The sequence below is a fragment of the Zootoca vivipara genome, chromosome 12, assembly GCF_963506605.1.
Source record: "Zootoca vivipara chromosome 12, rZooViv1.1, whole genome shotgun sequence".
In the NCBI taxonomy this organism is placed as follows: Eukaryota; Metazoa; Chordata; class Lepidosauria; order Squamata; family Lacertidae; genus Zootoca; species Zootoca vivipara.
Window position 1 is genome coordinate 49,179,867 of NC_083287.1, and position 25,350 is coordinate 49,205,216.

Consider the following 25,350-nt stretch of genomic DNA (forward strand, 5'->3'; position numbering starts at 1 on the left):
CAAACCGAGCCCGCTCTTGTCAGGCCGAGCCTGGAGCATTGCCGGTCGCCGTAACCGGCTCCGCAGTCCCCCGGCTGTCCGCCGCACGCTCCGCTTCCGCCCGCCCCCGGGGATGCCGCCGCGGGTCCGGTGAGTCCCGCGCCTGGATGCTGCTGATCCCACCGTCTCTCTCTTGTGTCTCCCTCCCCGCCCTCCTGCAGGCAGCTCCTCCTCAGTCCCCGGCCGCCTGCGAAGGGATGCTGGAGAAACTGGAGCTCGAGGATGAAGGTAAGGAGAAGCGGCGGCAGGCGCGGCGGAGGGGGAGGGAGGGCGGTGAGACAGGCCGGCAGACAAATCGGGACAGGGTGGCTGGGTGAGATCATGGGGGAACCCCGGGGCAGGTGGAATCCCTTCAGAAACACACACACACACACACACACACACACACACACACACACACACAAAACAACAACAACCTCGTAACCGGGTATGGAGCCTGCCTGGGCACACACCGCTGACCGTGCAGACACCTGCTTTCCCTGCTGCTGTGTTCTGTGATGAATTTGTACAGGGCTCCTTGGTAGCAGGAAGAGCGGGCAGTTTTGGTATCTCTCTCTCTCTCTCTCTCTCTCTCTCTCTCTCTCTCTCTCACACACACACACACACACACACACACACACACACACACATCTTTCCTTTCCCAGCCAGGTAAGGCCACCCTGGGGTGGGGTAGGGATTTCTGGAGTAGCCAGGCATACAGGCATACCAGTTGCATTAGTGCCGGGATAATAATAATAATATTAATAATGATGATGTCCAACCGGTGGCTTGCAATAAATGATTTGGTGAGAAAGAATGAAAGGTAAAGTGGGCAGGGGGGGATAGACAGGATATAGGCTTCTTTATATTCTAAGCAACCTCTCCCAAGTAACAATGGGAGGTGCAAGATAGAGGTGTGTGGTAAGATCTGGGCTAAAATGGTATTGCGCCCCCCCTCCAAAGAATTGACAGCCTACAGTGCGTGGGCGGAATTTACAGTACATTTGTTTCTCCCGAAGAAAATCCCTGGAAGTGTCGTTTTCTCCTCGCAGAGCTACAATTCCTACCATTACAATTCCTACAATACACATTCAAACTGCAGCCCTCTCAGATTCTTTGGGGAAAGTCGTGTGATTTTAAATGTATGGTGAATATGCAGCCATAGTCAAAGGGGCTTCATGTGGATTAGTTAGTTTCTTCGGTACCGTTAGTGTACATGGGTTCAGAAGTGAAAGGATGTATCCCTGGCCCCCATGGACCCTACAGTCTAAAATATTAACTCTTTTATGCCTGGGTTCTTAGGTTTATATATTTATTTCAGAATATGTATTTCTCTTTACAGGGCAAACCCTTCTGAGGAGGTTCATATCAAAATGGACCATTAAAAAGAGAGAGAGAATTCAACATACATTAATTTGAAAATATTAGTCAAAGCTAAAAGCATAATTAAAACAGCAACAGCATTAAAATACAGACCTACACACAGTAATTAAAAGCAGTGTTAATTAAAGGTCTTCAAGAAGACCTTTTAATAGCTCTATGGGAAAGGAAACTTCATCAGAGGTAGCTTTCCTTCGCTCTGCACCACTGTTATGACAAGTGGCATTTCATAAAATTATTCCTCTAAAAATTCTTGATTCCTGTTCTCTATGGCATTGGGTAATACCCTTTAAATGCTGTGCCCTACTTGCATTTGGAGAGGGTGGTGCTAGAAGGTAAATCCATTTCTGCTCTGTCAGTACACAGTTGTGTGAAGTAGCTATTCTGAAACAGTATGGAATTGAGGCTAGGGGTGGGTAGAGCAATTACTTACTTAGTAGATCAGGGACAAACCTGCAGTCTGCCCAATAGAACAGAGATGAGCGCCGCAAACCCAGAGTCGTCCGCGGCTGGAGTCAGGGGTCCCTTTACCTTTGCCTTTAATCTATTTCTGCATTCTTGCCATACAGAAATTACTCCTCCCCAAGCAATTCCCAAACGGGAATTACCTATTTCCTCTCCAAGCAGTTCTCATAAATGGGAATTACCCGTTTCCATAGAATAGATATGTTTTGTGTGCACAGTGTGTTCTCGTTCCATGGAATAGGTTTCTCCCTCCAGCACCATTTATCCCATCAGTTAGTCACCCTTTGCTGTTGGATGTGTTCTAAAAGTGTTCTCTCACACAGCCATCTAAAAACTGGCTAAACAGGCAACTTGCCACATGCAACTCTGAGACCTCAAAATAAACTTTTGATGTATACACAGGCCTTCCTAGGCAATATAGCTCTTTATTTGTAGTTTTGTAAGAAGGGGCAGATCATATTGAGATTGCCAAACCTAATTGTTTTTAAAAGCAACAGCAGTGGTGTCTGACATAATGTTTTGCTATTGTGGTCTAATGGGCTGTGGTATTCTGGATTAAGGGTCAGGTCAGTGAGTTAAAATAAGGGACATCTGGCACCTTTACCGTGTGCCCCCTAGAAGCATTTAGAGTACCTCTGAACAGTTAGTTCTTCTGCAGATATGCACAGTTCTCCTAAGATAATCTTCCATGGACCTCCATTAAAATACTTGTTCAAAGTGCACTGTTGTGACTGCAATCTCTTCACACAACTTCATATCCACATTTTGTTTTGGAAATTTAAGCCTGTTAGGATAAGCCTCTGTAAATTTAGTACAGGCCTATTTTCCCCCAATGAGCTTTAGTTATAGAAGATACTATAGAGTGACTGCTATGTCACGTAAATATGGTGTAAATAACAGAAAGCTCTTAAAGGATATTTCAGCACAGTGACTCTCAAAGTCTGTTTTGTTTTGAGAAAGTCTACTTAATTAGATGGACAAGTTAACATAATGCTTCTTGCATTCCCACTCATAACTGAGCTTCTTATTTAAAAGATCTTTTAACAAAGGATTCATTTTTCTTTTCAATTTTTGGTGACTCAGTTTATTAGACTCTTAAGAGTTATAGGCGGTACAACAATCAAAAGCAGTTTTCCAGAACATATTTACAGAGAAAAAATGCTTTATAATTAACAGAGCTGGTTTTTTCCTAAGAACTTACTCCATTTCTTCCTGTGATTACTGTAGTAGACTTTGAGGACAGTTAGTGGACTCCTGCAATCCTAAACACAGTAGGATGTAGCTTCTAAGTAAATACATATAGGATTGTGCTGTTAGCAACTTGATTGCACTTTGTATTGGAAGGTTTCCTGGACCACCTCATGAATTATAGGACTGACTTTTGATCATTGCTATGTCTTGGCTTGAAACATCAGCAAGACCAGTTTCTTAATGGGTCTCACCATGGAATGACTGCAGCAATCACAGTTTAGTGGGTAGTAGAGCTACAAGACTCTCTTCCTGATCTAATGGTTGTGTTTGCTTTTATGAATGATCTCTTCCGAGTAACTGTGCATCTTCAATTTAAATTACCGTAGTGCTTTAAAGATGCTAAAACGTTTGGTCTAAGCTTTGACTTCATTAGGAATGTCAAAAGTGTCTTCTCTTCTTGAGCTGAGCATTTTGTGATAAAGCAGTAAATGGATACAAGAGATTATTGCTGGCTGATTTCAAGAACCAGCAATAAAATATGGTCTGGCCCCCTCAAATATTTTATTGGTAGGGGGCAAAGGGACCTTGGCCCCTAGGAGTTGGCTCCTGTGGCAGGAGTTGTTGTCCAGAATGTGTAGCAAAGGGCACAAGATAATAAATAATAATAAATTTTTTATTTATACCCCGCCCTCCCCAGTCAAAAACAGGGCTCAGGGCGGCTGACACCAACAAAACCACAATAAAACATAAAAACAATTAATTAAAATACAGATTAAAATACAGTATTAAAATTTAAAGTGCAGCCTCATTTCAAGTAGGCCATAAGTGGCTGACACCAACAGAACCACAATAAAACATAAAAACAATTAGTTAAAATACAGATTAAAATACAGTATTAAAATTTAAAGTGCAGCCTCATTTCAAGTAGGCCATAAATCCAAGCCATGAGGGGGAAAAACACAGGGGTCAGGCTGAGTCTAACCCAAAGGCCAGGCGGAACAGCTCTGTCTTGCAGGCCCTGCGGAAAGATGACAAATCCCGCAGGGCCCTGGTCTCCTGGGAAAGAGCGTTCCACCAGGTGGAGGATGGTCTTGGCTAAGTTAAAGATGAGGAGGTCTTGGCTAAGTTAAAAAGATTACTTGGTGCAACTGTACAAGTCTATTGTACTCAGAATATTGTACAAGTCCATTGTACTCACAATAGGTTTTTGTCACCATTTCTAATCCTGTTTAGGAGCAAGCTTCAACTCTCATCAAAAATCAGTAGTCACATTGCTCATGCCTAGCCTTTCCCCTATTTGTTGTATGAAGAACTATGACATTAAGTGTCAGGGTGTGTACCTTGTAGCCAAATTGATGCTTCATGTAAATTAGGTTTATTCCTAAGAGGGAGAAGAACAAAAATTGCTGGATTCCCACTTACGATAAATTAAAATTCTTCCCTGCCACCAGTATCGTTCTGTTAACACAGATAAGTTGATGTTTGCGTTCACTCACTCCATCTTGATTGGGGGAATTGAAATATATGTTCAGATGAGAGTTCTGTCCCTGAGAGGTTTGTGAGTTTTAGCTCTATAGGCATCTTACAAGCAGAGCTAGCCCTTAGTTTGCGCCCCCTCCAGGAAAACACCTGCAATGTCCCCCTCCTTTGTACAAGAGATACGGTACATCTTTTCCAGTTAAAATGTACCACTCGCTTCCATGATGCATAATCATCTCCCCAGTGGCACACAGGAGATGAGCAAGAAGAGGGTGAATTAGAGACTGCTCTGGAATAGAAGTCATGGAAATTATATCTGCTCACAGGGAGAGGAACTGCTGCCTTGATTAAATGGAACCATTACATCCAGTAGAGAGCTCCTTTCTCTCTAGCCCAGCTTCCCAATAAAAATGTGGTGCTCATGTCAATTTTACAGAATATTTAAACCCAGTAGGCAACCTGTATAAAATAATTTTATAAAGTACCATAGAGATATGATTTCTGAGAAAGGATTAATCTGTTTTATCAAGAATAAAGTTATTACCCTACTTCATAGCTGAAAATGGTTCAGTGACAAAAGCAGTACTGTACTGTTGTTAGCAACAGCTATACTTAAGTCTTTAGTAGGCAATGTATTTGATTGTTTTGATTTTTATAATTACGTGATGGAAGAATTGGGAAACTGGTATCAGACTTCTCAGTTTTTAAAAGTTGCTTTATTAATGATTGGGCATCCCAATATATTTGTTTGTTCGGCATGAAACTTTAATAGCAGTTTGTTGTGTAGCATAGTTTGAACTTAGTGTTAATGTGTTCTGAAATTAATTGGACTAAAATTCAATTTGGTTGCAAACCATTTCTAAGAATAAAACTATTAAGCATCAACTATATACCAGGGACCCAGGTGGTGCTGTGGGTTAAACCATTGAGCCTAGGGCTTGCTGATCAGAAGGTCGGCGGTTCAAATCCCTGTGACGGGGTGAGCTCCCGTTGCTTGGTCTCAGCTCCTGCCAACCTAGCAGTTCGAAAGCACGTCAAAATGCAAGTAGATAAATAGGAACCGCTACAGCGGGAAGGTAAACGGCGTTTCCATGTGCTGCTCTGGTTTGCCAGAAGCGGCTTTGTCATGCTGGCCACATGACCTGGAAGCTATACGCTAGCTCCCTCGGCCAATAATGCGAGATGAGCGCGCAACCCCAGAGTCGGTCACGACTGGACCTAATGGTCAGGGGTCCCTTTACCTTTTTTTATATACCTATCACTTCTGTTAATTGGTTGGTGCAGAGCTGTAAGTCTATCTTGGATAACTGGTTCTGCTGCAATGTTGGCTTTCATCCATTTCTCATCAGCACAGTTTTAAGAACAAGAAGCAGTAGACAATATACAAAACTGCATTTGTTCTTTGAGATATCTTTTTACACATTGGTGGCCAGGGACAAAAAGGTTTCTGACACTGAATTCTTGCTGTCAGAGCAATTTGTTTAAATCTTATATCGAAGAAAAGGAATGGGAGATGCTGACATCCTCTCCAAGTGTTGAAGTATAGTACTAGTAAGTCATTTTCCCCTTAGGCTAAAAACTTTCTCCTGTTAGAAAAACGTGCTATGAATTCTTAAGTGACAGGTGGGCTTTGTTTTCTCTGATTAATTTTTGAACATGACGGGACTGGCTTCCTTGGGGCTCTCTCCCAGATAGAATTGTAGTGTGAGCTCTTTGCATTTGCCAATAACATCTTGAATGTAAACATTAGACCTGTGCTGTAGTATCCAACTTCCAAAATTGGGTAGTTTATATGACTTAAATGGAAACAGTGGTCCTATTGCCCGATTAAGATAGTGACAGCTGCTGTTTCTCTTCCACTTTTTGCATGTCACAGTCACACTTATGTGAGTATGCACTCAAGTAGTAGTTCCGATATCTACATTTGAGGAAACAATATTAAGGCAATGCCCATTTACTGGAGGAAGTTGCATTGGATCTGTCTCATTACTGTTCTCCTGTCATGCACTATGGTTCTGATCTTTTAATGAAAAATAAAGACAGCAATCCATGGAATGTGAATGTTTGGTGTCCCCTTGCTTTTTCCAGTGTATGGGGAAAACTTCACCAGGGCTGAAGATAGTTGTATAATAATAATAATAATAATAATAATAATAATAATAATAATAATAATAATAATAAATTTATACCCCGCCCATCTGGCTGTAGAATCCTGAAGTGTGCCTAATAATGGTTTCTGAAAAGGGGAGTGTTGTTTGTTTGCCCTTTGTAGTCTTGTTTTGTATAAAACTGCCCTTTCGTTAAATCCATCTCCTTACTTAGATGTGAGGAGCAGAGTGCTGTAGATTCATCTTGTGTTTGTATGAGTTCTAGTCCCTTCCTTACGTCTTTCTGGTGCTGTCCTCCTATTCTACAACATGACCTGAAGGATGATTAGCATTCATTTTAGTTTTCCATTGAGTTAGTAAGTGCATAGAACAGCTGGCATAACTTTTGAAATTAGTAGGATAAGATGACAGCTACACTAGCTACTCCACCCCTACAGTCCCACTTCTGCCCATTTCTCCTTATGGTTTCATAGTTACATCAGCATCAGTACAATGCTGATCATAAGTCATAAAGGAGTACAGTGGAACCTCAGTTTATGAACACCTCGGTTTATGAATTTTCGGTTTATGAACACCGCGGACCCATCTGGAACGGATTAATTCACTTTCCATTACTTTTAATGGGAAAGTTCGCTTCAGTTTATGAACGCTTCAGTTTATGAACAGACTTCCGGAACCAATTACACCCATGTTTCAGTTTATGAACGCTTCAGTTTAAGTACTTCACGGACCCGTCTGGAACGGATTAATCCACTTTCCATTACTTTCAATGGAAAAGTTTGCTTCAGTTTATGAACGGTTACTCCGCGGACCGTATGGAACGGATTAATCCACGTTCCATTACTTTCAATGGGAAAGTTCGCTTCAGTTTATGAACGCTTCAGTTTATGAACAGACTTCCGGAACCAATTGTGTTCATAAACCGAGGTACCACTGTAACTGCATTACTATATGGAGTTGTCCCAGTGTATGGAACTTGGTAGCCAGTGTGATGTAGTGGTTAGACCGTGACTTGTGAGACCACCTATGAAACCAGTCACTATCTCTCAGCCTAACCTTCTTCACATGGAAAACCATATATGCCATCTGGACCTTCTTAGAGGAAAGACCACTCCCAATGGTAAAAGTGTTTCTAAAGAAAGCTGCAGGGGGGCAGAGACCATATTTGAATGGTGCCAAAGAGCTGAAGTGGCAAGGATTTAACCTTTTCTCTCTGTATCATTTCCTGATTGAATTGTGGATTCATTCTGTCCAATGGGGGACAGGAACTTGCTTTTTTCCAGTCCAGCAATGCTAATAACTGGAGCAATATTGACTGGGAGAAAAGGTTGCTTTATAAGCTTTGAAAAAGATGACTGGAGATCTGATGACCTATCATCCATGTGTGGCTTTGTCTCTAGAATTTTGGGTTTGAGGTGGGTAACATGTTTAGATTCCTGTTTAACTCACTAAGTTGCCTTGACCAGTCATTGTCTCTTACCTGTACCTACCTCACAGAGCAGTTGGATAAAATGAAATGATCTCCCTCCCCATGCAGTCTCCTGGGCTTTGATGGAGATATACAAATGGAATACTTTCTTCCAGGCTGTTTTCATGTTATTTCTAGTCTTAATGAGTAACCAGTCACAAGTCATTGAATCTTCATTTGTGGATTAATGCAAACAACAATTGCTGTAATGTTGCCCTGATTTATACTTTGGATTATATATAAACTCTTCACTTCATTGGTATATTAACCAATGTTTATGCAGATGTGTCCATACTGTTGACTACACAACTTACCATAATTGCTTTTGCAGAAGAAAACAGAAAAGGCATGCAATACTTATACAGTATACATGTCTTGACTGAATCCAAGTTCTACTGTACCTAATTACTTGCAGTGCAGTCTGTCATTTATACATGCTTCTTGAAATACTGTACACACCTTGTGACAGAGGCAAAGTTAGTTAAGTTCTTGTATTGCTTGAGCTGTTTGCATGGGTTTCGATGTAGTTAGCATAATATCATCCATGTACTTTCCGAAGATACAGTATCTTCCTTTAATATTTATCCCTGAAATGTCTGCCGAGGTCCAGTTTCTAATAGAAAAAGGAAATGATGCCTTGTAAGCCAGGACATGAGCAGATCTGGCACTGAAGTGGCTGCAGCTGTAACTATATCCATATGAGAGACGCAGCCTTTTCCAACTGCATTTAGATTATCCACTTCCCGGAGCCTGCTGAACAATGCAGGGCATTGCAGGGAAATTCAGCCGTAATAGCAAAAGGTTCTAGTCCCTAGTGTTAGAATAAGTAAAAATTGTAATAAAGGACAACCTTGCTTTGTCCCACATTTAATATGTCTACTGTTGGAGTTCAGATGATTAATATGAATGATAGCTTTAGATTAAGAATCAATTTGTTTGTGGTTATAAATATTGATTTTATGTAGTACATGGTTAGTCAAAAATATTGTGCAGTAGGATTCCACCTGCAACGGATCTTTATATGGCTTGGGTATAGCCACAGTTTTAGATTCCAGCCATGTCTGTGGAAGGGAAGCCCCTCCCAGATATCGACTAACTTGGCCATATCTAGAAGCAAACTGAAAAGGTTTCCCAGAATAAATAAAATATTCATAAATGTAAAGGGACCCCTGACCAGGTCCAGTCGTGACCAACTCTGGGGTTGCGGCCTTGGAGCGGTACCTATATATCTACTTGCACTTTGACGTGCTTTCGAACTGCTAGGTTGGCAGGAGCTGGGACCGAGCAACGGGAGCTCACCCTGTCACTGGGATTCGAACTGCCGACCTTCTGATCGGCAAGCCCTAGGCTCTGTGGTTTAACCCACAGTGCCACCTGCATCCCTGGTGCATTGTATCAACTGTATGAATTGTATCAATGCAATTCATAAATGTACAGTATTGAAAGGCAATTGCCAGTGTGGTGATTCCTGAATTACCTGATGTGATGGTAGAGAAATAGTTTTATAACGGAATTATTCTAAGCTGAATTTGTAACCTTGTGACTTTCTTTGTAAGCCACCTAAAAAAGATTTAAAGTGTGATATAAATGGGTAATTCTAACAATGGCTGACGTTTAACTTATATTGTCTCAAAGCAAGTGGCTCCATCTCAACTCGCCCATTCTGGCATCTTCTAGAAACCACTCATATTTTTTGCTCTCTTTGTTCTGCATTGTCGCCCCAAAACTGCAACAGCAATCTGATTTGGAACTTAATGCCATGAATATTTAAACACTGGGTTTTAAATATCAGTGCCAATTCAGGTGTAAAATTAATTAGGGCTGCTTTATGTATCATTTCCCCCCAACATGGCAATAATCGTGCAACATGAAACCAGAAGTGCAAATCATAGCAAAGCTGAGGGAACCTTCAGGCATGTGTTTATCACACTGGGAGTCCACTTGGGCTGTTTATGTGCTTAGTTGTCTGCTCTGAATTCATATGCATGTAGGAAGCACATGGTTCTGATTATATTTGTTAATATGCTGAAACATATCATCCCATAGAATAGCGGCTGTCTCAACTTCCCATTAAAGGTGCACTGCTTACTTTCTTCTTCTTTTTTCAAATTATTTTATTAGTTTTGTATATTAATACAAATCAAACCTAATTAATTTAATACAATTTTTAAAAATCAAGTTTCCCACTCCTGTTGCCAACATATGTCTTTCTCTTCTGTTGTTCCCACATCCTTTTTTCTTGAAATCTACTTAAAATATTCGCTAGATATAATCCACTCTCACCACTGCCAATAAATCCTCTTTTCAAACAGTGTTCTTTTTAATTTCCAAAGGTAAATTCCTTTTCACATCAATATTCTCAGACCTGTTGTGGAGGAACATCTCACTGCTTGCTTTCCAGGCATTCTGTTTTCTTGCTGGGTTTTGCCTTTCATCAGGGAAGTGAACCTGCCTCATTCTGGAGTTCTGCACCCACTAAATTTGTTCATTGATTTTTCTCATCGATAACTTTAAAAATTATGCCCAAGTTTATATGGCTATTGCAGTAGAAATGTTGAGAATTTCACTTTGTACTTCATATAGCATTCATATTGTCAGGGGTTGTTAAGGCTACTCTTGAGTAAAGATGCTCCAGTCTGCGCTGGCTTAAGAGTTTTATTGTGCATACTATTTACAGTGCAGAGATAGCAGAAAACATGACCACCTAGTCACTTTCAGAACCCGGCAATGGCTTCTGTCTGCCTCGGAGGCAGCATAAAAGCCTGGGCACCCCAAAATGCCGCCCCATAGCCTACGTGTGGGCGCGCACCTCAATTCGGGCACCGGAAGGAGAGGTCTTCCCTCTTGCTGGCTGGGGCGGCGCCTGGGCTCCGACGTCTCGCTGAGCCCCTCATCCACTGTCCCTTGACCAGAGCAGTGCCAAGGCTCTGACATGTCTCTGAGCCCTTCCTGCCCGCTCTGTTCCCCAGAGCGTTGCCAGGGCTTGGACACCTCACTGAGCCCTCACTCCATACCGCTCCATTCTTCATTCCCTCCTCCTGACTCAGGATGACAGGGGGGGGGGGCGAGGCTCCCTGTAGGCAGTCCCCCTGACACATATGATTTGAGGCATTTTTATTTTTAAAAAAATCATTGGTTTTTCTTACAGCTGTTGGCGAATCAGAAAGTGATATCTACATGCGATTCATGAGGTCACATAAGTGTTATGATATTGTTCCAACAAGCTCAAAGCTTGTGGTCTTTGACACTACACTACAGGTGAGTTGCCCATTTTCAGAATCCTTTTCCTAACCATTACTGTAGTTGCCTTACTAATAATCTACATGGGTTGTAGCCTGTGATACAGATGACCTTGTTTTCAGAATGCAATGCCTCAAAAGACATTTTTAAAGTTTTTTTTTTAAAAAAAATGTTCTTCCTCTTTGAATCAATAATTAGACATCAATCCTAATGACCAATGGAAGTTCCCTTCCTTTTAAATGGAAAAGGCTTAGTGACAGAGTGCCTTTGTGTGGTTGTGAAAATGGAGCTATCAAATATGTTCTAAAATCATATGTTGAGCAGATGCCAACTTTTGTTTTATAAATTATATGACATAAGGTTTCAAATACCTTGGTAAAGTAACTTTTAAGGACTGCATGCCAGTATTTACAAGTAAGCCCACTAAACTATAATTTTTATATACCTACCTAGGGTCTGTCTGGATGAAGGTCATTTTAGAAATTTTTAAAATAAAGATGTCATAATTAAGCCAACACTTAGACTGTGAAGCTCTATATTAACATTTTTCACTGTAGCATCATTTTAAAGGTGAAAAGAAGCACTCAATATAGCAGAATAGGAACAGAGAAACAGCATGGAACAGATTTTCTGAGAGACATATATTCTTCTAACATGACATTTTCATATAAATTAGCATTTCTAGTTGACACAAAATACACTCCTTTTATATTCATTGACTTTCAAAGTCACATTGAATTGTTTACAATGAAAAGTATGTTACTAAAAATATATCCCTTTATAATGTAGCGGCATTATCTTCTTGGACCTGGTAGGTAAATAAATTGAGCTCTTGTCTTTGTTGATAGACAGATCTTTTTATACAATGCATGCTTTCATAAAGTTGGGAGGTAAACACTCAAACCTTAAGACCTACATAGAACAAAAGTATATTATCCTCCCAGATAGCCTGAAGGAAACCTAGTCTTCCATTCTTTACCATTTTTTCTCACGATTAAAGTCTTAACATGCCAGTGGATTCAGGTGACCCCTTTTTTTCCAGAAGAGCTAGTTTGCATGTCATGCTAAGTCATAGTTCATTTTAAACGCATGACCTTACCTCTGTACAATGCTGTGTGTGGCACAAACGAGCCACAGCATGGTTTGTCATATTTCAAAAAAACCATGAATGGTAAGCTAGAAATAAGCCAATAACAAACATTTGAAACAAATTAGATTTACAAGATCTGATAAGCCATACAATAGCTTGCTTTGTGCTGCACATGGCACCCACCAGAGGTGGGGTGTGTGTCACACAGTAGGCTAGGAGTCACATTCACGATTAAGCCATGTTTTAAAACAAAGTATGGCATAGAAATAGATGGGGAACTTTTTTCAGCTGGGGAGCCAGATTCCATTCTGGACAACCTCCCGCAGGCCAGTGGTGGGTGGGGCCAGAGGCAAACACAAATGCAACAATGAATGTGATTTTTGTACAGGGCAGTGGGGGATATTCATTGGCTAATACTGCAGGTTTATTATAAAATAAGTGTTTTCCATGTTCTTGAGTTTTGGAAGCTGCCAAGAACTAAGTCACTGTTCCGGTTTATACATACAAGTGTAATGCCAAATGGATATAGAGCGAGAGAGGAGTTTTTAGTGTTTCAGTGTATCCATGTTGTTCCTTCAGGCTTGAAACTCATCCATACCTTTCTAGCAAATTGTAGCTGTCATGTCCTCAGTATCAAGTTGTATGATAAGATTTTTTTTAAAATAGCAATGCTCTATGTCCTTTTTTAAAAATGCTGTTTTATTTTGTCTTTCAGGTAAAGAAAGCTTTCTTTGCCTTGGTAGCAAATGGTGTCCGAGCAGCTCCTCTGTGGGAGAGTAAAAAACAAAGCTTTGTAGGTAAGATAATGTATATTAGTATAGAGTTTGAAGAGAGAGAGATAATTCATCTCCACTATACACTGGAATCAGATATAGTGGTGTGTTGTGGAGGGTTTTTTTGTGCTTTCGCCTTTTCTTCAATTTTCTATTTTATACTCATGAAAATACATTCCATATCTGTTTCAGACATAACAGGAAGTCTCTGCTTTCACACCTGTGTGGAGGCAATGGGGAAGCTCATCAAATAGTGAGACACAGTGGTTTCCCATTATCTCTAACGTGGGCCTCAAATCATAGAATGGGTGATGGAGAGGGTCTGCAACACTTAGTGCTTTTGTGGAGGAAGCTGAATTCTTGGTTTTTTTATACTGACATTTTAAAATGCTGGGAAATGGGATGCTTAGTGTATCATAAAAGCAGGGCTGGAAAAAATATTTTAAATTCCAAGGAGTCAGCATTGCTCTTTCGAGAGCCAAACATACAAAGAACTGAAAAGGTGCAAGCAGCAATATTTCAGGTGCTTTTGAATTATCTTCAGCTTTTCTGAAGAGAGAGAAGTAATTAACATTACAAGCAAATTCCTGTTGGCTTTATTTCTGAAATCCCATTTGATTTCCGTATCCCCCCCCCCCCAAAAAATCTTTCTAGGCCTCACTTCCATGATAAATATGCAAGAATCTTATCTGTAGCATGACACTACTGGTTCTGACTGCATCTTAAGAGAACACCGTTGCTTGGCTGTGTCCAGTCTCTTTAAACACATGGAGCCCTCCAGACCTTTGCTGCTTGAAAATATTTTCTGATTTTAAAAACTCTTGTATACCTGCCAGCAGAGTGGTAATAAAATCCATGCCTGGACTTGTACTTCTCTCATGCATAAAGATATGAAATTACATACCTAAGAAGAGGATGTAGATGTGATTTTTTAATATCTTCCCAAAAAAATTCTTCCATTGTACTGTCGCCTCTCCCCTACGGCCTTGGGGACTATTCAGTTGGAATGCCAAACTATAGTTTGACATTATGAGAACACACCTCATACTTTTATGCTCCCTTGTGTGCCAAGATTTGAATTTTCCAGTCACTGCCAGTTGGTCTGATCCTGGTGAGCTAATGTTTATAGCAGGCAGCCACTGTGATACCCTCCAAATGTTGTTGGATTCCCTGCTGGAATAGCACTGGCAGGGAATTGCACCAAAAAGTGTAAGCCCGGGGTCACCAACCAGTGGGAAAATTTGGAATTCCATATGCAGCAGTTTTAAAATGGTTACCGTGAAGATGACATAACAGAAAATGACTGCTGTGGGCACAATGGCTTCCACATCTTTAAAGAGCAAAAAAGAGAGAGGACCACAAAATGGTGCTGACATGCTTTCCCATCAGCTGCCCCATCTATGAGAGTGAGAAGCACCTATACTGGCCACAGCCATGCTTGCTCACAGTGAAGCTCTTTGCAGCTCCTGATGGAAGTGTGGGCATCCATTCCTGGCATCCAATGAAATGTGGTCGTGTTGAAGGGTGTATTCAGTTTAGAAGAGGCTGAGGCAGTGTAAACAAGAACTGACTTGACTAGGAAGAGCAAACACTCTCACGCATTAGATTTTTGAAAGGAAACTTCCTGAGATCTTTTGAAAATAACATAGGGAGGTATTGGTTGGCAACCACTGGTGCAAATTACGGATTGGATTGCTCTTACTGTTTTAAAGCAGCTAGTAGGTGCAATAGCAACGGAGCCAAAGAATTTTGCTTCTTCCTGGATTTCTTGCATATAAAAATGCTAACATGTTCCTTATGTTCTAGTTGTAACAGTATTTCCTTTCCATCAGAAACTCAGCCTGCAGTCTGACTGCATCACCAGAAGTTTCTACAGTATTATTTACAGTAGGCCTATGGCTACAGTTTTGTTCGGCCTACTTGTGTATAACTAAGTAAAGTTGTCAAACTCTTAACTTTCTGGATTCAGTTTGATTTATTCACCAAGTTCTGTAAACATTCATTCCTGACTATTGGCCATGCTGGCTGAGGCTGATGGGAGTTGTAGTTAAACATCACATTGGCTACTTCTTGTTTATAATTAACCAGAAAATGGAATCATCTAATCTTGGCATGCAAGGTAAGGCGTGGAAGACTGAGGTTCCTGATCCTATACTAAACAACAGTTAGGAGCTGTTAAGTGAGGACATTTTGCTAGAGTTGTGTGACAAAAAGTTGTGTACCTGTTTTAAAGATGTGAAATGTTATGTCCATTTATTATGTAGGAATTATGTTTCTGCAGCTCTGGTGGTTCTTGTAAAAGGCAGGCAGTGTCATGTACACTCATATTTCCAAGCTACGCTGGGAATTTTTTTTAAGGAACTTTTATCAATTAGGGATGCAATATTTATTTTAATTTGCTAATTAAAAACTGTGTCTAAATATTATCTAAATCTTTATTTTGCATTGTTTTCTCTTGTTACAGGAATGTTAACTATTACAGATTTCATTAATATACTGCATAGATACTATAAGTCTCCAATGGTATGTACAACCTCATAAATACAATTATCATTAGTGAAACAGTATCCCTGAAATAAAAGCATTGATAACAATATATTTGATTATATATATTATATATATTGCAATTGGCTTGGTGGTTGAAAGAAGAGGAAGGAAAGTTTTGCTGCTAGATTCTGAATGGTACATGTGAAATTAAGATCCCTACCTTTTCTGTAGACATTTGGGCAAAGGTATCTTTATCTTATAGCACTCGTTAGTTATTGTGTGCCCCAGTTACCCATGGAGTGAGGAATAAGAGATATGATAAGAACTGTTATTCCTGTCTTCATATCAGACTTCATACTTTACCTTAGTGCTTCCTGAACTTGGGTCTCTAGCTGTTTTTGGACTACAGTTTCCATCATCCCTGACCACTGGTCCTGCTAGCTAGGGATGATGGGAGTTAAAAAAACAGCTGGAAACCCAAGTTTGGGAAACATCGCTTTAGATCATGGGTAGGCAAATTAAGGCCTGGGGGCCGGATCTGGTCCAACCGCCTTCTATATCCGGCCCACGGACAGTCCAGGAATCAGTGTGTTTTTATATGAGTAGAATGTGTGCTTTTATTTAAAATGCATCTCTGGGTTATTTGTGGGGCATAGGAATTCGTTCATCCCCCCCCCCCAAAAAAATAGTCCGCCCCCCCCCACAAGGTCTGAGCAGCAGTGGACCAGCCCCCTGCTGAAAAGGTTTGCTGACCCTTGCTTTACTTCTATGATACTGAAGCAGTTTGTTTTTTATTTCTCTGATGCATGGGGTAGCTGGCTTAACCATGATAGTTATAAAATGATACGCACAAACCAATATAAAAAGCAGAAATAACATGGATGTAACACAAAGTATGCAGAAAATATGCACAATGGAATGGAGCCAGTGTGGTTTAGTACATCGGATAAGTGTTGGATTGCAGATACCTTGATTCAAAGGCTGGTTTAACTCTGAAAATAACTAGTTGTCTTGGGGCAAGATACTCTCGGGCACTAGGTTTGTTGTAAGACTGAAATGAGCCAACCCCTCCACAGTTTCATAATATGAAGTTAGGACACAAATTTATACACACAGATCCCACTTATCCACCTGCTCATTATCCAAAAAATTCACTTATCTGAACATAGTTATACCCAACCCTCGCTACATACAAAGCTGATTCAGATATCCAAACAACTGGAGTTTGCCCACTTCCTTCCTTGTTTGTGCTTTGTTGGTCTGCAGCAGACATTTTCGGACAGAAACCGTTGAGAGGGAGGGAGGAGAGAAGAGAGAGTGGACAAATTAGTTATGTCTTTGCCTCTCTTTTTCTTGTTTTATGAAGAAACGTGGTGGGAGAGGGGAGAGAGATCATGGGTTAGAAATGTTCACATAGGAAATAATGGAAATCACCAGTTTGTTATGCAAACCCTTGCCTAATGAACAATTTCCTGGGTACACATTGTGTTTGGTAAGTGAGAACTGCATGTAGTTGTATAGGCATGCTGCTGAGATCCAGGATTTATCTGCTACATAGCAATTGTGATTGGTATCCAGCCTGTTAGTTCCTCTTGTTCGTTTCAGCATAGCAGCTTTATCTGAACATGCCAACTGTTCCAATTTGAAATTCTTCTGCCTTGCATACAAGGTTGAAATGCACTTTCCTATGTGCTTTAATGCCAGTAAGTTCTAGTTCTCCCTTCAGTCAAGCACAGAGCATATTGTTGGAACCATATAAATTCAGTTATAGGGGGGAAACCCTTTTGGTGCACTTTTAAGGAGAAGAACTTCCTTTGTTAGTTTTTTTTCAGGAAATAATCAAGTTGTGCAAGGAGAGGAATTTATGTTGCAGCATAAATTCACTAAATACTGAATGGAATTAATCATGATGTAAATATAATTAATTTGGCTCAGTTCAAACAGTTTCATGTAGAGGTTTAGAGAATCAGGCATACACTGCAGGCATACAGTGTTTTCTGTTGTAAGCCGCCCAGAGTGGCTGGGGAAACCCAGCCAGATGGGCGGGGTATAAATAATAAATTATTATTATTATTATTATTATTATTATTATTATTATTATTATTATTATTATTTCCCCTTTTTGCTTACTCACCTCCATTTCTGGTTTTCTGTAATCTGAATTGGGTAAATAATTGAATAGAGGCATCCAGAAAATGGAGGAAGGAATCCACAAACGGGAAACATATGAGCCTGTGGCATGTTCCTAATCCGCCAAACCTTGAATGGGCCATTATGTTTAACACAGTGGGTAGATGTGATGAGAGATGAAATGCAATTATGTGAATTTTAAGTGTAAACTTAGCACCATATCTTTTTGCACTTTGAAAACCATAATTTCAATTTCAGAATCATTAGATGGGTGCATTTTGTAACTTTAACTCCCTAGAAACCATAGTTACTTCCTCTCCAGAGTTATTGTCCCCTTCCCTTCCTCGTTTTTCATGCTACATATTCACAAGCAAAAACCATGTTCATTGATACAATAATCCCAGCTCAAATATGAATACAGTTTCCATTTTACAAAGGATGCCTAGTTTGCATTGTTGAAGTGAATTTCAAGAAGAAGAAGAAAAGAGTAACATCTGGAGAGTGAAGGAAAGGGAGCACTATTAAAGAGCATGACTCCTGATTTGCAAACCATGGTCTGTAGAGGAGCCAGGAATTTTAAATTAGCACTGCAGCATTTTCAGCATCAAATAAGGGAGTGTTCGTTTTTGTAAGGCAATAAAATCCAGCTGTACCACTGCTGTAAGAGTTGCATGCATTCCAATAGCTTATAAGTGTTTTCCATATTTGCTGATGTGTATGGATTCAGGGTCTTTTTACTCCATCATGAGGAAAGTTGGAGTATTTTAAGTAGAGTTTCTATTTTGCATTAGAGTGTCAAGCACCCATGCCAAGGGATTTCTGTACAAAGTTCAAGTTCTTTCCATTGCTACAAACATTCCTGTCATTACTCAAATCATTACTGTTGCAGTAATGTCAACAAGTCAAACTCTATATACCAAAATTGGTACTTGGTTTTTAAATGGTGCTGCAAAGATTCATTCCCTTTAAAGAAGATTTCTTACTCCTTCAACTAGGCAGAGAAAATGAAATGTGCTTCTTAACTCTTGTAGCTTGCATTCTTTAGAGCCCAGTCTAAAATACAACATTCAAGAGCTCTTTTAACCCCAACTTCTGAATTATTGAAGCATGGTACCATAGTGTCAGGAGATGGCAAAGTTGTAATGCACCCTCCCACCTCTGCTAATGTTATTTGGGAACTGCAGGGAAAGATGCTGAGCTCAAAGTGTAACATTCTGGAATGTCCAGTTCTTTTGCTCCTCCTGTTATCTTGGGGTCTGGTAGCAATTTTCTGCCAGGGTAGGGATGATACAGTGGATCTGCATATGTATGTTAGTGCAAAATGAGTGTGCAGAGAGGGCCTTTACCACACACAAGTGTATAAGATTCTATGATGATGTGCCAGTATAACTTTGAAGATTCATTTGCACATCTTGGACAAGCACACATGACACTACTGGGCATGTGTTGCAATCTCCTTCCCTGCCCTTATTAGTGTTAACTATGGTGCAGCATTTTGTCTGCACTAGCATTAACTGTAGCTAGCTTCGAAGCTAGGGTTTCTACCTCACATGGAAAACTGCTTAGTTTAACGCAGATGTAATGCTGCAGCATGGTGAACACTAACCTGGGAAGGATGGAAGTTTCTGAGCCTGTGGAATGCTCCCGATCGCCTGATCATGTATTTCATCTGCATCAGTCAGAATGAAGATGACAAATCAAAAGTGGCATTTTCAAACACTTTTAAAGCAAGTGTATTGTAAAGATTGTGTGTAGCTACCCATAACTGTACACAGCTAATGATGGGGATAAGGGGCTGCTGCTGACAAGTTATGATGTAATCTTAATCTACACAAGAAAATGGAAGATGCCCAACTTTTCTGCTTCAGCAAGATTTTTTTCATTATTTTCTTGACTGCGGAATGAATATATTTTGTTAGCAATGTATTCTATACCTGGTTATTTCAACCACTTTTCAGCTAAGTGCTCTGATTAGTTTTTATCAGTGTAGGAAAATAAAATTTCATTTTCAAAACATGCAGATGAGAAACTTGTTCATCCCTGTGCTGGCATTAGCAATTAGTATTTTCCCACCAGCCTTAATTCCTGTTTGCTGTAATGTGCTTGCAACAGAGCATAAGAAAATGATTCAATTGTCAATTCTCTAAACATTGGCTGTGTATGCAGAAAATTTAAGTATTTGTTCAGGATATTTGTTCAGGATTTTGGTTTGGTTTCCAATTTGTCAGCCTTTCATTGATTGCATTTTAAAGTCACCCATATTACTATAGTTAATCTCAGCATATTAACTATGTGCCTCAGTCCTAATTACTTGAAAGTAGATAGCCTTTAGTTCACTGGCCATTTTAAAATTATATGCTAAAGATTTGAGCTTTAAACCTGTTTTTTCTTTGCAGGTACAGATCTATGAATTGGAGGAGCACAAGATTGAAACATGGAGGGGTAAGTACCCTTTGAAAGATATGCACTAAGAACGCGATTCACAACCTGTTATGCAGTACTATACTATGTGTTGTCCTTAATAGGGGAAAGACTATATAGTTCAGTGGTAGAACATCAGCTCTGCATGCAGAAGATCTCAGGTTAAATTCCCAGCATCTGCAGCTTGGGCCAGGAGACACCCTGCCTGAAACCCTGGAGAACTGCTGCCAGTGAGTGTAGACAATATTGAGTTACATAGACTAATGGTCTGACTCAGGAATAGTTTCCTATGTTCCCTTAGCCTGAGAACCCATATATACTTGGGCTCTGCCATGGGCTGTGGAAGAGATTCCAACACAAGTGTGAGTGCTGGAATCCATCCTAATTGCTCATATCTTGGGAAAAGCTCAAGTCTGTTTTAGTCTGTATTCTGTAAAATTCTAAAGGGATTAGCTCAAATTAAGGCCTTTCTTTGCGGGAAGGATAAAATTACAGGAAGGTGGGAGTTGGAGGTGTAAAGCTTTAGAAACAGACAAAATTAATGCAGGTATTTTGGGAAAGCTTAAGTCCTCATTTTGGCAAGAGTAATTGAAGTAGTAAAAGATTACTGGATGTGATCTGTTGAATCCTAAAATACTGCTTTTGGGATTGTTGAAGGATCATCTGTTGCTAGAGGACTTTAAAACGGTGAATAGTTTACATGATAAGAGTTATCTTGGAAATCCCCCTGAAACTCTTTATTATCATCTTCATAAATATAAATATGTATTATATATTTCTGACTGGTGGTGTAATTTTAATTATTACATGTTGCATGTTTTGATTTAAATATGGGTAAAAATGGCTTTTTGAATTTATATTTTCATAAATATAAATTGCCTCCCTTTGTCTCTTTCCGCCTTACCAAGTCACTCCTTAGGAAATGATGGTTAGATAAAAAATTGAAGATCTTTTAAAAAAAAAACGTCTTGAAGATGTGTCTTTAGGATATGCTCTGCGTTGCAGAAAAAGTTGGAAGTTCATTTATTGCTGCAGGTGCCTGAGAAGACAGTGGTGCCTTAAAAATAAAAAGCACTTATATTAGTAATCTGAAACACTTCTTTAAAATACCCTCTGCTCAGCCCTCACTGTCTACTCTTTTTATGGTATTCATGTGTATTAATATAGTATTATAGTGACCTCTAGTGATTGCTCTTATGAACCACTGCCATTCTTTAGTAAGACATTGATTGTCCTCACTTTCATATGCCGGGTTCACTGCTAAGAGTAACACTGGGGTGTGTGTGGATATTCGATAAATATTATTTTTAGTATTAATTTATGAAGCATTGGTTTTGTTTTTAATTATACAGAGCTTTATTTACAAGAAACCTTTAAGCCTTTAGTGAACATTTCACCAGACGCCAGGTAAGATGCTTTTCTACTTTTGATCTTAAAATGTAAATTGTGCTAATACATCGATCACACAGCTGCAAGGGACAACCTAAGACAGACAGTGCATTAGCAATTGATGTTTCTAAGTTTCTAACTTCAATTAAGTTTCTAAATTGGTGATAGGAACCTTTATGGCTTATCTTAGAATCTTTGGGGGGGGGGTTGAATCTGATTTTTTGGGGGGGTCATGATTACACAAGAAATACTGAGGATATGGTGTAAGTTTTCTTCCTTTCCACTCCAGTTATATGTATTTCTGTATGTAGTATTAGTATATTACTATACAGTATAAGTGAAGTTTGTTATGCCATAATTAACCATCCATTCTGTGTAACCCTTCCAAGCCAGCACAAGGACATTTAGTGATAAAGCTGTTGTGTTTATTACTGTTATTTCCCTCTATTTTAGTTTGCATTTGAATCTTACTAATCTTCAGGTCCTTCCTGAAGTACGGTATAACATTCTCTTTCCCCACCCCATCACAAAGCATTTTTCCCTCTTAACATATTTGCTGTTTGGCTGACAGGATCTGATATAATATTGATGTTAAACTGTACTATACCTACTTTAACATTGCTGTAATGAAATCATCTGTCCTTTAGCTCAGTTTTCACAACTTCCTCCAACGTTATTTACTAAAAATCACTTAGTTGGCATAGAGTGGAGCTTTGGGGGAATCATCAAAGCTGTCTTCGGATATCATAGTAAGAGTATACTAACAGTTGCAATAACTTTCTCTTCAGCCTTTTTGATGCTGTGTATTCACTGATCAAAAACAGAATCCACAGATTGCCAGTTATTGACCCAGTGAGCGGAAATGCACTTTATATACTTACCCATAAAAGAATCCTCAAGTTTCTCCAGCTTTTTGTAAGTAAAATAATAAATTCCTATTACTGCTTGATGTTGGAACAGACAAAGCTCACTGTTACATTAGTAAAGTCTTTATAAACAACTGTACTGATATGAGCCATTCCGTTTGAATACACTTACACTGGTACAGAAATAATAGGTATGTTCCTGTTGTCTCTCTTCATGCAGTTGGTAGCATGCCTTTACTCTGCACTCCAGTGATAAAAGTGTTTCCATCCATAATAACTATGTAGGAAGTATTTTAATTGGACCTGTGCAATCAAGCAGTCTCAAAAAAGACTCTATAATCCAGTCACTTTTGCAGGTGAAACTTCATCACCCAGTTTGCATGTGTGAGAGGAAAATCAAAGCTTCTGCTTTCACTGCAGACTAAAGCACCATTTCCTGTTACGTACAAACTTGGAACCTTCGTTTATTCTAACTAGATCCTGGATTCCTTTATCGTACTGGACTTTGAATAAGGAAAAGTTCCTTAAGTTTTTTTAAGCTTCCACTCTCATTTCTTGTTCATAGAGGAGAGGGTGCAAATCCAAGGCTTGGCTCATTTGCAGTCATCTGGCCTAGCTCAGTCACTTCAAACTGTAGTTGATTCTCCTAGGTTTTTATAAAGTTTAGGAATATAATTAGATTATAGTTGAGAATTGTCAAATGACCACATGGATGGTTTTTGTTGTCTCACTTTTCCTGTGGCAAATTTACTTGTATTGGGATGGGTCATGCAAATAGCATTTACAAAGTGTTCAGATAGCAGCAACTTTACAGTGTTTACTGCCAAGAAACCTTCATATACGCAAACTTTGCATTCTCATAATAGGGCTCACCACTGAGTTCAGAGACAGGATTGGAGCCAAACTGGGGCACTGAGAAAGGAAAGAGGTATTGGCATGCTCAGAGGAACTCTGAGGTTTGCAGAAGTAGAACATTTTGAAAAAGCAAACCACAAAACAGCCCAATGAGGGCTGAGCATGCTCAATAAGCACAGAATGTTGATTGATTGTAGGAAAAAAGAAATGTAGAATGGACATTGTCATTATTGGCTAGCTGAGCATTCTTATTAAGAGGCGAGGATACACATTGCAACATTCTTGGAGGTTCCACTTGTCTGTAATCGGTACAATAAAAAGATATGCTAGTACAACTCCCTAGACATGCTATCCCTTTCATAACTCTCTTGCAAAATTCAGTGTGCTAAATGTCACAGCTGCAGAAGCATGTCCAAATGATGCCTGGGTTGTACAACACTCAAAAGTTCTAGCATGCAACCTTATATAAGGCATTAATCATTGCATTGTGAAGCTTGGGCAAGGAAGCAGCAAGCTTTGAATGATAACTGTGCTGTTTCATTCATAAGCTACCGGTACATCTTCAAAACACCAAGGACACTTGTGCCACTGCAATCCATGCTGCAATTATAAAAGCTATGAACGTGTTATATTGGATATTTATTGTGTTTTCCCAGTTCAGGGCATTCCTGTATAGGCAAGAAACGTGGGACAGAATGCCAGAATAGAGTTCAACTTCAAAGACAGTATTAGCTTCATTCTAACGCATTTGACTTTGCCCACTAATCTTAAGCTTACTAGGCTACTAAAATATGTTACCAGTTGAAAGACTCAATAAGGAAATTCCTTGCGTGGTAATTTTTAAAACTGTGTGTGCTGTGTAAGTTAAAAATTGTAAAATATGCCTGTCAAACAAGTAGTATTTTAATTCTTCTAGGTGTCAGAAATGCCAAAGCCTGCCTTTATGAAGCAAAACCTGGATGAACTTGGGATAGGAACATATGACAACATCGCCTTTATACACCCAGACACTCCTATCATTAAAGCATTGAATATATTTGTAGATAGAAGGATATCGGCACTACCTGTTGTGGATGAGTCAGGTGTGTATTCAGTAAAATGGCTATCGTTCGGAAGGAAATAGTTTATTTTGCTAGTGATTATCTGCTTTAAGTGCGAAATTATCTGAGCCACCTTATTAAATGGGAAAAAATAAAAGGAGAAAAAAGCTTCTTTATCAACCTTTAATCAATCTTTTATTCATAACATCTCTATCATCTCACTTGAATTAATTACGTTTCTAGGAAACTGTAATATAACAAAATGGTTTCATTCTGCTTTGGTTATCTTGCTTTCTTTTCATTATCATTTAAAGCTAAGAGCACATTTGTACATATTCCTTTTCAACTCTCATCAAACCCTATAGGATCTAGAACAAAATACTGTATTTTTCGCTCCATAGGACACACCTGACTATAGGACGCATCTAGTTTTTAGAGGAGGAAAACAAGATTATTATTTTTTTGCTTTCTTGAATTGTCCTAGGCATAGCAGCCAACTCCTAGAGGCCTAGGTGCCTTTGCCCCCCATTAAATATTTGAGGAAGCTTCTTTTGCAAAGGGGGAAAGCTCCATTTTTTTAGGATCAGCTCAAAGTTGCAAGTTTTAGGATCAGCTCAAAGTTTCCCATTTTTTTTGCAAATGGGAAAAGCCCCCCGGGGGGGTCAGCTCACAGTTGTGCAGCTTTTTTGCAAAGGGGGAAAGCTCCATTTTTTAGGATCAGCTGAAAGTTGTTGAGTTTCCTTGCAAAGGGGAAAAATCCTGTTTTATGGGGTTCAACTCACAGTTCTGCAGCTTCTCTATGAAAGGAAAGGGACCCATTTCTACAGTTTCCAGACAGACAATCTAATCAGCCAGTCACATGTCTCCCTCTGCAGACAACAACTGAGGCCTAGACAAGGGGCCAGGCGGAAGCGAGCTAGCTCCCTTATCTCCCTCCCCGATCTCTTGCA

The 25,350-nt window shown here is 39.7% G+C and overlaps 1 protein-coding gene across 2 annotated transcripts in view; it reads left to right on the plus strand.

The window, feature by feature from the left end:
• PRKAG2 (protein kinase AMP-activated non-catalytic subunit gamma 2) overlaps positions 1 to 25,350 on the plus strand; it is a 213,966-nt gene that overhangs the window by 153,006 nt on the left and 35,610 nt on the right. For both annotated transcript variants that reach the window (XM_060280923.1, XM_035129352.2), the window contains exons 5-12: positions 201 to 267; positions 11,258 to 11,367; positions 13,155 to 13,236; positions 15,677 to 15,735; positions 20,226 to 20,271; positions 21,603 to 21,657; positions 22,428 to 22,554; positions 24,277 to 24,442. In XM_060280923.1, the coding sequence (XP_060136906.1) occupies positions 201 to 267; positions 11,258 to 11,367; positions 13,155 to 13,236; positions 15,677 to 15,735; positions 20,226 to 20,271; positions 21,603 to 21,657; positions 22,428 to 22,554; positions 24,277 to 24,442 (712 nt within the window). The remainder of the gene's footprint in view (positions 1 to 200; positions 268 to 11,257; positions 11,368 to 13,154; positions 13,237 to 15,676; positions 15,736 to 20,225; positions 20,272 to 21,602; positions 21,658 to 22,427; positions 22,555 to 24,276; positions 24,443 to 25,350) is intronic.